Source organism: Equus przewalskii, chromosome 1, assembly GCF_037783145.1.
Source record: "Equus przewalskii isolate Varuska chromosome 1, EquPr2, whole genome shotgun sequence".
NCBI lineage: Eukaryota > Metazoa > Chordata > Mammalia > Perissodactyla > Equidae > Equus > Equus przewalskii.
Genome location: NC_091831.1, coordinates 56,340,744 through 56,353,711, shown reverse-complemented (window position 1 = coordinate 56,353,711; position 12,968 = coordinate 56,340,744). Strand labels below are relative to the sequence as shown.

The 12,968-nt window shown below is 41.5% G+C and overlaps 1 protein-coding gene and 1 non-coding gene across 11 annotated transcripts in view; one reads left to right on the top strand and one right to left on the bottom strand.

The window, feature by feature from the left end:
• The first annotated feature begins 4,859 nt into the window (after positions 1-4,859).
• The window catches only part of CTNNA3 (catenin alpha 3), a 1,517,748-nt gene continuing 1,509,639 nt past the window's right edge, over positions 4,860-12,968 (top strand). For 2 of the 10 annotated variants that reach the window (XM_070563716.1, XM_070563705.1), the window contains exons 1-2: positions 7,226-7,499; positions 9,489-9,610. In XM_070563716.1, coding sequence (XP_070419817.1) covers positions 7,454-7,499; positions 9,489-9,610 — 168 coding nt within the window. In that variant the 5' untranslated portion in view covers positions 7,226-7,453. Of the gene's footprint in view, positions 5,032-7,225; positions 7,500-9,488; positions 9,611-12,968 lie in introns of those variants that run through there. The other 8 variants (XM_070563769.1, XM_070563786.1, XM_070563751.1 and 5 more) reach the window with 7 other exon arrangements.
• TRNAS-UGA (transfer RNA serine (anticodon UGA)) lies at positions 6,772-6,853 on the bottom strand. The gene has a single exon. It is a non-coding gene; the product is annotated as a tRNA-Ser (tRNA).

The window sequence follows — 12,968 nt, the reverse complement described above, 5'->3', positions numbered from 1 at the left end:
ACCTGCTGGGGAGAAAGGGGAAAGGAAGTAACAGCATGAGGTTTCATCCTCAGTTCCTCACTAGTAAACTAGCTGTGGTCCGTTTTGAGGATTAAATGAGACAATGCATGTGAAGCACTTACCACAGTGCCTGGCCTGTGGTTAAATCTCAGAAAATGGCAGTTACCACTGACAAAGCCATGCAGTAGAAATAATAATTATTACTGCTTAGTAGATAAAGAACTAAGGTTCAGAGAGGTTAAGTAACTTGCCCAGAGTTACATGGCAAGAAAGGGAAAGAGCCTGGATTTGAAGCCTGGTTGCTCTGGCTTCAAAGCCACCGTTCCTCCTACTGCCTCAAGCTACTTCACAAATAAATTTGCAAACCTTGATTCAAATCACACCTTAAGATGCTCAAGGGGTGAAGGGCAGATACAGTACTTCTAATTTTCAGAGCAGTAGCTCACGTGGCATATTACAGAAAGAGGAGAAAACAAGCAAACATTTCCAGGGCTTGCAACCCATCCAGTCTCACGAGTGAGTGGAGCAGACAAGCACAATGTATAGGAGAGAATTCTGGAAGGCTCTGGACCATTCTGATGTGTTGAGATAAAATGTTTAGAAACAGTCACTTCCAGTTTTGCCTCATGTGTATATTACTGATGTCTTTTCTTGGTATCTTTATGTTAATGGAAATCAGAAGATTTCATAGATGTGTACAAACCAGGAAGGACTAGTGAAATGTTAACTAGTCTCTTAACGATGTCCCAGTTAATCATATGCTAACAGTTGTAATTTGGAAAGACCTTTTTTATTGTGCTGGGCAGAGTCTTCTAGAGCATGGTTTGGTAAACTACAGCCTGTGGGACAACTCCAGCCTGCTGCCTGCTTTTGTAAATAAAGTTTTATTGGCACATGGCCACACTCATTAATTTATGGCTTCTTTCATGCTACAAAGGCAGAGTTGAGTAGCAGCAACAGAAACCACGTTGCCTGCAAAGCTTAAAATATTTACTAGCTGACCTTTTATGGAGAAAGTTTGCTGGCCTCTGCACTAGAGGTGTGTACAAAATCTAACTGGGGCGTTCCTGTGCTCCAATATCCTCACACACATTATTTCAAAACACTAACCGTCTGTCTCCACTGCTGTATGGGTCTTAACATCTGGAAAATAAGTACGTTTTATATGGATACTGTGTATACTCATCTCTTGGACTGACTCATGCTGTCAGGTAAAATGTGTTTAAAGTTCCCTCACTGGACAAGTACTCTGAGAGTCTTGTCTCAAATGAATATGTTTGGGAGAAAAACACATTCCTCAAAAGTCTTTGTGGACAAATGTGATGTGGAAGAAAAAGGGATCTGAGATCCCTGGGGTGGGGCCAGGGGATTTATGAGCTGACCAGGCTGGAGCTGTGGCCTACCTCAGCACCTGAGTGAGAAGCTTACCAGTCCCTGAGTCCTCTCCATCCCTGACCTCAAGCGGCAGACAGCATCAGGAGCGTAAAGCCCATGGGTCACGTTTTCTGTCACTGGAGTCTTCTGAATGCCCAGGCATGCCAATGGAGACCTGGCCTTGCTCACTCAAGCCTCCCCTGGCAGCCCAGTACCAGACAAAGCAGCTAAGGTAAATCTAAGTCCATCACATCCACTCTTTAGGTCTCAGAGTCCAATCCATGCAAGAGTGCCCCCAGACCCAGGATTGATGAGTAGAGGTGGGGGCGAGTGGGAAGGAAATAGAAATAACTCATTTCCCATGGCATCCACTCTACAAGCTTGGGTGAGCATGACTGATCAACTTCATATAGGTTGGGAAGGATATTAGTCGTTAGAACAAGATCTGAAAGTTCTAAGTTTTCTCTATCAGTGCTTCAGATAGAACAAGTCGTCTGTTTTACCTGGAAATTCCAGTGTCAGAGCTTCTGTTTCTCTAACCTCTGCAGGGGCTAAGACTTGGGTGTCATTATTAGTCATTTGTACTCTAGCACGTAGAGAGGGCCTAAGACCTGATGTTCTTGGGGACATGGACACATTGGGGAGCAAGGCCTCCAAAAGTGGGCATGAGACAAGGCCAGAGGGACTTAGAATATAAGCTTTACACATCTCCGAGGCCGGCCCTGTCTCATATTCCCTTTCCACTGCCTCACTACACAGCAATGCCTTCACTGATGAAACCTCTGGGGAAGAAACTCCTTTACAATGAACACGGTGTGTTAAAACAAAATAACAGCTTCATAAATCACACTAAACTGTGCTGCAATATATTAGATGGTTCAGCTGCAATATTCCCGCTGATCTATGCAGTCAGGGCACAAATCTCGCAGGCACAGTTTTGATTCATTCCCCGCAGCTGAAGGAAAACAGAGTCTACCCGCCCTCATTGGAGTCTCTACCTCCCCTCCTTCAGGTATTCTGAGACCTCTTGCTCTCTGACCCTCACAACCACGAAATTCAGTCAACAAAATTATTTATTGATGGTCCACTCAGTACCAGATAAGGGGATTTAGTGGTTAAACACACACTCACACACATGCCCCCCACATTCACACTCAGGGAGAAATTAAGCAAATAGTCACACTAATGTATCACAAAGTATGATACGGGTTGTGAAGCAGAATAAAATGGTAAGAAATCACATTAGAAGGGAATCTGACTAATTTGATGGGGAGAATGACATTGGGATGTGTAAAATTCCTACGGTGGGAAAGAGTTTGGTCTATTCAAGGAACTAAAAGAAAGGACAGTACACCTGACTAGAGAATGAGTGGCAGAAGCCCAATAGGTATGCTGGCAGGATCATGGGAAGCCATGGGGTCATGCTAGGGATTTTAGTCTTTATGTAAGAACACATGGGGATCCCCAGAAGAGTTTGTAGGAAAAGGGTTATGAGATCAAATGTGCATTTTAAAGAAAATTTTATTTTATAGACAACAGAGTGGAGGGGAGGAAGAGTGGATGGGAGAGACAAGAGGCTGAGAAGTAGTGGAGATGGGAGGCGATATTGACTTAGACCGGTAGCAGTGGCGGATTTCGAACAAAGTGGATTCTGAGCATATAGGGGTAAACTCAGTGGCACTTGGGTTGGAGAGGAAATGGAGCGAAGGACAGGAAGCATCAGGATGATTCCAAATGGGTGTGTCCTGCTCCGTGGCTACAGATGCCACACACTGGGATGAGGAACATGGAGAAGGACCTGGATTAGAGATGGATGGGATGATCAGCATTATTTGTTTACAGATAATTGATTACAATTTGCAAAAAATTCACTTTGGTCTATTTACATTTAAAACCTTTGAACTCTGGGAAGTTGCAGGATTTATCTTGTATTAAAACAAGTGAGAAGAGAAATGTTTGGGAGGGGAGAAGGAGAGTTTGATGTCATATTTATAACCGCCTCTGCCTTCTAAGGGTGGCTCTTTGATTGCTGGGCACACTGATAACAAGGCACAAGGATGAGGTTGAATTGCTCTGTACCATCAAAGAGCGAAAAAGTTGGGGTCTTGAGGGAAAATCCTCACTATTGTGCACCACGTGAAGTTGGGTCAGAAAAAGCAGGTTCTAGGGAATGCCAGGAGGGTGAGGGGGTGCAGGGACTCTGGAGAAGAGAAACATGGAAAGAGGGGTGGAAGCAGTGTCCTCTGAGGAGCGCCCTGCCGAACCCCTTCCACATCTCCCCTCTGTAATCTTCCGTGTATTTTCCTTTGCTCGCCACGGAGAGAGCTGACATCCCAGTTGCACGCACGCCAGGGTGAAAGTGAACCGCTCTCAGGGTGACCAGGTCGGGGTTGACCCGCAGAGAGAAAGGTCTGCACATGCTTGCCTACTGGTTCAGTCTGCCCTTTCAGTGCTAGAAGACAAGGGAATGCAAGAAAAAGAAAAAGAATGCAAGGGAAAAATAAGGAAAGGGAAGGCAATGCGAAGGGAATGACAGGTACATCGTTAGGCTGCTGTTCTCTATCCTTTTTTAAATTAAAAATATTCTAGGGGTAGGATACTGTACATTAAATTAACTCATACTAAAGCAAAAGTGAGTGACCTTCCAAAGGAGGATGGCATGTCGACCCCCTCTCCCCACCTCCCCTTTGTTAGGCCTTCTGGGGATGAGTGGGGCTCTACGTGCTGACTCATGTATTTATTCATTCTTCATCAACATTTCATTGAGTACCTTCTCAGTATTAGGCAGAGATACAAAGATGAGAGACATAATCCTTTTACTCATTCTCAGGGAATTTACCGTTTAGTGGAAGAGAAGCAAACAGGCAGAAATAGGTCGATGTGATCCTTGCTAGAACAGGGAAGAGGAGAACAAAAAGGGGCTTCTGAGTCAGCCTGGGGGATTGCAGGAATGCTTTACCCAGAAAGCGAAACTTGAAGAGAGAATTTTCCCAGCAGGTGATGACGGTGGGGTAAGGAGGGAAGCTGTATGTGGTATTTGGAGCAAAAAAAAAAAAAAGAAAAAAGAAAAAAATTGGGGCACATTTAAGCAGAAAACGTAACTTACTGGAAGAATATTGACTGTTTCATAGAATTGCCAAGAAGGCTGCAAAGCCACTTTTGGAAAATGGGACAGGAGTAAGTTAGGCTAGGCAGAGTCCAAGATCATGATAGAATGACATCACAAAACCGGTCTGGTGTAGACACTGCTGTCACTGCTGTTGAACAACTGTAAACCCCAATCGCAGGCCTGGTGCCACTGCCCTTAGCAATCCCTGTGGCTGCCACTGTGGCCTCTGCTCAGCACCAGGATGGATCCCTACCCACCCTGCTTCTTTGCATTGGTAGCTCAGATTGAAAGTTGGGGATGGGCACATCTGATTGGCTGGGCCTAGGTCACAATGCTGTCTCCATAGCTTCAAGGGAGTCTGGGAAAACAAATATGTGGCTTTTCAGTTTCTATGATGGAGATGGTGGTGGTGGGGGGAATGGATCGCAGCCTGACATCTAGATTCAAAAAGAAAGCGAGACTCCTAAGTAGGAAGGGAGTTCAAATGATGGGCAGCCTTCTTCTTCTAATGAGGGGAGAAGGATGAAGGCAATGGGAGAATATTCCAGGTAATTGTATGTGAACACGTAGAAAGGTTCAAAGGCATGAGCCAGCATGCAGTGCTGGGAGGCTTTCTGATATCCCAAAAAGAGATGGGAGAGAAGGGAAGGAAGGCTGGGAAGGCAGACAGGGAGCTTGTTTGAAGGCCTGATGCCTACAAGTTGTGACTTTCCTGTTAGAGAAGTGTGGCGGTTACAGCTGGTTGCCCACTCAGTATCCATCCATCTTTCTTCCTTACCAATGGAATTCCAATTTTGATTTGGGTAGCAATACTCCCAGCTAAAAACACTTACTGTCTTAGAATTCCTTGTAGCTAGTGGTAGCCATTTACAAGTAAATGAGACATAAACTTAGGGTTCTTGTCTCTTCCCTTCCTAGGTAAATACAGATGTGAGGTATGGAGGTATAGCAGCCATCTTAGGACGATGAGACAACAATCAGGGGATGAGGCATATGCATAAAAAATGGCAGAGCAGAAACATGGAAAGAGCCTTGCTCCCTGTTCCATCTGAGCACTGCTTGCTCCCAGATTTCTTGAGACAAACCCCTACGTGTTTAAGTCACTAGAGTTGGGTGTTCTGTTATTTGCAGCTGAATGTGATCCTCACTGAAAGAGGGAAGGAGACCAGCTAGGAAATGAAAATCGTCATTTATAAGTGACTTGAATGGGGGCTGAAGAGGTGGGGACTGGGCAGAGAGGATGGATTGAAGATGTGAATGTGGCGAGTGTTTATGTTCCTTCAAGTCTCAAATGGGATGGGGGCTGTGTGGGTGGAATCTCCCTCAGGTACCACAGAAAACTATTCCCAGCCTTGAGGTGTCAGGGAACTCTATAAGAGCACCTGGAAAGCACGGGGTGGAAGGGAGATGGTGAAATTGGGCAAAAGGGAGCAGAAAGGGGATGTGCAGGGTCTCAAAGACTAACCTCACAGTTTTCTTTTATTATTAAAAAAAATACTGGGCCAATATACAAATTTTAGAAAACTCAGTTAAGCAAGAAACTATGTGAAAAAAATTAAAATCCCCCCAAATCCCAGCACGCGGAAATAATACTGTTAACATTTTGATTACGTCTTTCCAGCCCCCAATCATTCAGTCTTATTCTCCCATTCCTGCCACATAAATGATTATGTAAATGAATTGTTTGACAAAAATGTGATCACAATGTGTTTCGTTTTCAAACCTGTCCAACTTTGCGCGTTTGGCAGTGCGTTAGGAAATCCTTCCCATGTCGTTAATATCATTGTAGTGGCTACATGCACAGTGTTCCACTATGTGGCTGTATCTATCTTGTTTTAGAAGTCGAACTTTTGAAAGTTTTTATTATCTTGCATTTCACATGACTTTTGGATGTAGTGGGGGAACCGTTGGAGGTGATTCTGGCATGGGAGGAGAAGTAGCATTAGTCTTGCCGTCAGTTGTAAAGAGATGATAGCTTGTTCCGGGTATGATAGTTTGAAAACTTCTGCCAATATTTGTATTCATTTTATTTTTATTTTGCAAACTTGCTCGAAACATAGAGGAACAAGATTCTAAAACCGTTAGCTTACCGTTTAGAACAAAGGGAGACTTCTTTCACCCTATACAGGGTATGTTCGCAGCACTGACATTTATCGGCTTTTTGGGGTACATAAAGCTTCTCTATAAACGCGCTGCTTAGCATGCAGTCTGGGAAACACAGCGGCAAGTGTCAGCAGTATCCTTTGATGGTAGTAGTTAAAAGTGGAAAAACCGAAGCAACCTGCTTCCGCAGCGAGCAGGGTTCGAACCTGCGCGGGGAGACCCCATTGGATTTCAAGTCCAACGCCTTAACCACTCGGCCATCGCTGCCACGAGAGAAACGGGGAGGCGGAAACAGTTTAGTGTAATAAGAACTGCACGCACGCGCGCCAGGCCTGGAAACGGGCGGGGCCTACAGCCTCCCGGAGCTCTGCTCTGTAAGAGGCGGCTGGGGTTGACTGCTCAAGTTGCTCCAGATAAATCTGGGAAGTGAAGAAATACTAGAAACTTCCTTAAGTAGTTTAAGTAAACTCCTTTACTGAGAAGGTCTTAGAAACCCTTCCCTTCGCTGCGCTCCGAAAATCGCAACCTTGCTGGGCTTCTGGTTGCCGATCTGGTTTTTGCCCTCCCGCTTCTTCATTAGGTCCTTGAGAGAGCCGTGAAACACAGATCTATCATGTTCAGTGCTGCGGGCCCGCGCTCTGGAAAGTTTCTGCATTTCTTTGAGCGGCTGCTTTCCCGACCGAGTTTCCCGGGGCCCGGGCACCCGGAGCCCTCCTCTCTCTGCAGAACGTGAGGGGCGTGAGCAGTCGGGCGGTGGGCTCGTCTCTCCCCGGCTGCTGCCCATGCAGTCATCTCTCATTCTCCTCTCCCCAGGGAGCCCTTCTGGAAGAAATTGGGCCCTAAGTGTGGTCTCAGCTCTCTCAAGTGATGGGGAGCCTTGGAGATGGTTTGAGAACCAAGTTCTGCACGCTAGGTCTGCATTCTACCTGTAAATGCTGTTCATTTCCTCCCTTGTAGGTGCTGCGCTAGGTGCTTTGTTTGCGTTATTTCGTTAAAGCTCGCAGAACCGGGTACCATCTTCGCCCACCTCGGAGAATTAAGGCAGGGAACGCGGCACAATACTTGAGAATTCTAAGAATGTTTCATCTAATTTGAGATTTTTGCTTTTAGAAATTTTGTCTCTTTTTTAACTTGGGAGAGCTGCACAAGTGGTCCCGATTTCTCTATGAATACTGTATGGGAAAAAAGTTATTCCTGACATTCCCAGGCATATTTTGTCGTATATATGAACTTGCAGTTTTCCAAGAGATAGTATCCAAGAAGAGATAAATTTTTGTCTTTTTATCTTGTTCTTAGATTCTGCATGTGCTCTGAGATAACCTAAAATTTAGTCTTACTATTTTATTAGTTGTATCTTGATCTTGAAGTCTTTTTTTATTCTTTTCTTCTGTGCAGTTGAATGATAATATTTACTGAAAGATCTTTCTCTTTCTTGACTTCTTCCCCTTTTAGGAATTCTCTTCAGTTGTTTAAAACCTTGACAATAATGGGAAACGATTATAGTTAAAATAGTTAAACCAAAAATTCTACTCTGAGGTTTGTTTTTTTTGAGGGGAAAGGATGACTGCAAAGGAAAAGAATCTATTACAAAGTTAATGTGTTTTTGGTGAGAACAATTGTGATTAAAATTTCTTTGCAGGATTTCAAAAGTGAAATACCTACATTTAATATTTTTCCACTTTTCTGAGTTAATGTAGGCTTTTCAAAAAATGAAATCGCCTTTTTTTGTACTTTATCATATTGCTGAAATGAGCCAAGAGATCGAAAGTATTGCAGATTTTATTTTCAAAAAGTGTGAATTTCCAAATGACTTCTTTTAGATCCAACCTTAAGTCTTTAGCATTGCCATTTAATGTGGAGACTGGCAAGTAAGGGAAAAAGAAATAAAATACGTATGTTCCTAAACAATTATGATAAATATATTATGATTCATGACATTAACACCATACAATATTGACTTGTAACAACGGACATTTTACTTGGTAAGGTCCTCTGGTGATTCCGCCTCCTCCTCCACTCCACCCCCAGATTCCGGTCTTTTATGTGGTAGTTTTATTAAGCTAATTTTGAGTGTGGAAGGCAAATATTTTGTGGCTGTCTCTAAAAATGTTTCTCGATGCCACTTTCAGAGGCAGAATACTGAGAGGGATGGGGCACGTGTTTTGGAGCAGTATGGCATGTTTTTGTTCTTTTATAGCAAATCAAAATTTATTTTGATGAGATTTTTTGGAATTAAAAAAAATCATAGAATTTTAATGCTGGAAGAAACATTACAGCTAATCCAAGCCCTTTATTTACAGACAGGAAACTGTGGCCCATGTGTGGCTTATCCAAGGTCACATAACTAATTAATGGCAGATTCAAGACTATAATTTTTTTTTTGAGATGTTCTTTTTTCTTTTTAAAGATTGGCCCTGAGCTAACATCTGTTGCCAATCTTCTTTTTTTCTTTCTTTTCTTCTTCTTCTTCTTCTTCTTCCCAAAGCCCCCCAGTGCATAGTTGTATATTCTAGTTATAGATCCTTCTGGTTCTTCTGTGTCTTCTAGCTCTTCTGTGTGGGACGCCACCTCAGCATGGCTTGACGAGTGGTGCCATGTCTGTGCCCAGGATCCGAATGGGTGAAACCCTGGGCCGCCGCAGCAGAGTGCGTGAACTTAACCACTTGGCCATGGGGCTGGCCCCTATAATTTGTTATATGAGCCCAGTGTTTTTACTAGATTTTGTTGCCCTCATGTATTCTTTGTTAGTCTCTGGCTCAGTGGCATGTAGATCAAGATGTGTGTATATGGCAACAGACAGAGCGAACAGTAGGGGAGAATTATGAGTTCAACGTTGAAGGCCTGTGAGATGTCAGATACTGAATATATTGTGGTGGATAATTTTTATTCTTCTTTATGCCAGTATCCATTCTCCCAACTGATAATGACGCTTCAGTTGCCCGTAAGGAAGACCCTCCTTCCCCCATTGGATACAACCTTACTTCGACTGTTACTCAAGGTGTCCTACCCTCCTCTGGCCAGTGGGTGAGCATGTGACTTATATTGGTTTTCTGTTGCCACATAACAAATTACCACAAATTTAGTGGCTTAAAACAACATGAGTTTATTATCTCATCCTTATATTTTATAGTAAAAAGTCAAGAGAGAAAATCTGAAACTAAAAATTCAAGAAACAGCAGTATAAGAATATTGTTTAGAAGGATGGAAGTAAATACTAGAATAAACTACTCTAAGAGTTAAAGATCATTATTGTGTCTGGAGAGAAATTGGCCATGAAAACCTTATGAATAGTAGGGGACTGGGACTCTCTCTCCAAGAGAGAAAGGAAAATAAATGAAGAACCAGGTGGGGTGGGGGTGGGGTGGGGAGGGACAACGACACACCAATCAAATTAAATGCTTTTGGGAGATTACCATTTAAGATTATTTGCCCACTTGGTTTATACATAAGAAATACAACATTTTCCTTTCAAATTTTTTTCCTCTTGCAAAATGTCAGCAGCAAGAAACTTAAAAGGACTTGAAAATTGTAAAAGTTGTCTTGCCAATTTTTTGTTTTGCTTTTATGTATTTTTTTAGTTGAAATCAACATAACATGAAATGAACCATGTTAAAGTGAACAATTCAGTAGTATTTAGTACATTTTCATGTGGTGCAACCATCACCTCTATCTAGTTCCAGAATATTTTCATTATCCTGAAAGGATTGCCAAATGTTGATACTGATGCTTTTCTTAGAATGTAAACTTGTACCTTGGCTTCAAAATTTGGTCTTAATATATCAGTCACTCTGGAAATAAGCCAAATTATTATATTCTGATCATTCAATTCCTTCAACACTACACTGTACACAGTTTATAGTTTTCTTTTGAGAAATTCACAAAAGGACACTAATGTCCTTCCTGCCTATCTTGTTCTTTGAACTAGCAATGTAGAAATTACATTACAACAAACACAATATTAAAAAAATTAGATTAACATTATTATTTTGTTTGAGCATATTTAGAAATGACTTTGAAAATGCAGGCAAGAGAGTAGGCAAATCTTATCAAGAAATGGTTCATTTACGAAATGTTAGTAGATCTGTAAATGTTTCTTCTTTTTTTCACCAGCATATTATGCTGCCATTTGTCACATGCTGTAGGATGATCATCATTGTCATTCTGTGATGGAGATTCTCCTCTGAGTGAGGCTTAAATTGGGTGGAATTTCATGGAGAATAATTTCTGGCACCCTTAGGAGTTCGTGAGAAAAGGGAGTAGGAAAAAGGCCAGAGACTACTTTTATCTTTTCATTTTCCCCTAAAACTCTATTTTTAAAAATTAGATTGCCTCAAATTCCTGTTTTTCTTATTAACTGCTCTTTGTTTATTTTGTGAGATTTAGAAATTAATAAGGAATCTTCAGAGGAAGCAACATTCTCTGGAAAGCAGACTCTTGCCAGCTCTGGTCAGTCATGTATAGTAGTTAAGCCAGATTTGTTGTCTCATTCTATTAACCAAATATACAGATAGCTTATTTTGTCTTATTTTTTAGTGTGGAATAAAATACCACATAATAACAGGTAGACCTAATAAATCTAGGTAACTATGGAGTTTTATAATTAGCACACAACTGTAATTACTAATAATTACAGATAGTAAATTAAATTGGAAAATAAAATAACAATAAACTAAATGAAAATAAATTGTTACATATTAATTAAACGTATGTATATGAATACGTACGTATACACAATAATTAAGTGTAATTATTTAGACCAGTGATTCTCAAAGTGTGATTCCCAGACCAGCAGCATTGGCATCACCTGGAAGCTTGTTAGAAATGCAGTAGCTACTGAATTAGAAACTCTAGGGGTAGAGTCCCCCGATCTGTTTTAACTAGCCCTCGAAGTGGTTCTGACGCAGGCTCCCCACGTTCAAGTTTGCAGAACCACCGTTTTAGGCACTGATAGAGCGCCCCCTAGTGTTAGTGCTAAAATTGCATTTGACAAGTTTCTGGGCTTGGCCTAGAAATCCTGATGTAGAGATGAAAATGAAAGAATATTTTTTGCTTTTAAAAATTATACTCCCATGGGGCCGGCTCCGTGGCCGAGCGGTTAAGTTCGCGCGCTCTGCTGCAGCGGCCTAGGGTTCGGATCCTGGGCGCGGACATGGCACTGCTCGTCAGGCCATGTTGAGGCGGCGTCCCACATCCCACAACTAGAAGGACCTGCAACTAAGATATACAACTATGTACCAGGGGGGTTTGGGAAATAAAGCAGAAAAAAAAAAAAAAAAAGATTGGCAACAGTTGTTAGCTCGGGTGCCAATCCTTAAAAAAAAAAATTATACTCCCTCAATATTTCTTTCAAGCTTTTTCCTATGCATATTTTACCAGTTTTAGAAAATATTATGTATACAATTTTAAACTTTAATCATTTTTGGGCTTAACATTATGGAATAAGCATTATCCATGTCATTGAAAATACTTTGTAAAACATAATGTTTAAAGGCTGCTTAATAGTTCATTCTCCTTATTTTCCACATTTGTACTGCGGGAGATTATCTTTTTAGAAGGAAGGGTGAGGGAGCAGTTCCTTGCCTACCATATTGTCTTTGTACTGTGTATACTTACTAATATCTTCTATGTCACCGGAGAGACATAGATGAATTTGGTAAAACTGTAAAGCAGGCAATAGAGAGTTCTTAAAAATGCTAATTTATTAGAATTTCGTGTTTTTTATTTCATGCCTCCTCGTTTCAGGTTTATGTCCTTCCCATCTCCTCAGTTTATTGTCCCTTGGCAGCTCAGTGTCTCATTCTCTGGTTTAGTCCTTTGTGATTCACTTCTTCCATCAGGTATTTTCACAGTCTTTCTCAGGTCCTATCTTGAAGGCTTTAAAGGCAGGAATTTGGAAACTATGATAAGCAATGAAGAAGATATTTTGGGACTGATTAGCTTTTCTTTGCCTTTAATCTCAACATACAGGCAGTTGCTTACTTGAACTTAGTGGTTAATAAAGGGCCTATGGAGTCATATAAACCACCTCTCCATTTGTTAGCTTTGTGTCTGGCAGATAAATCCGTTTGAACTTGGGTTTTCTCATCTAATAGTCTAATAATCTAATAGTATCTAATTTATAGATGTGAGCGTTACATTATATCTAAATGATAATTTATAGATGTCTTACATTATTTCTAAAGTGCTCACATAGTGTCTGACACATGATGAATCCTCAATAACCAATAGCTATTACTATTAGAGGTGCTGTTAGTGTTTAACTCTAGAGCCATCTTTGTACGCTTGCTGAGATTCCTGGGTTTAGCCCTTCATTTTTGTGACTAATAATGCTTAAATTGTTTATATTTAACATTAATGGAAAGCTGGCTCTACTTTCTCCTAC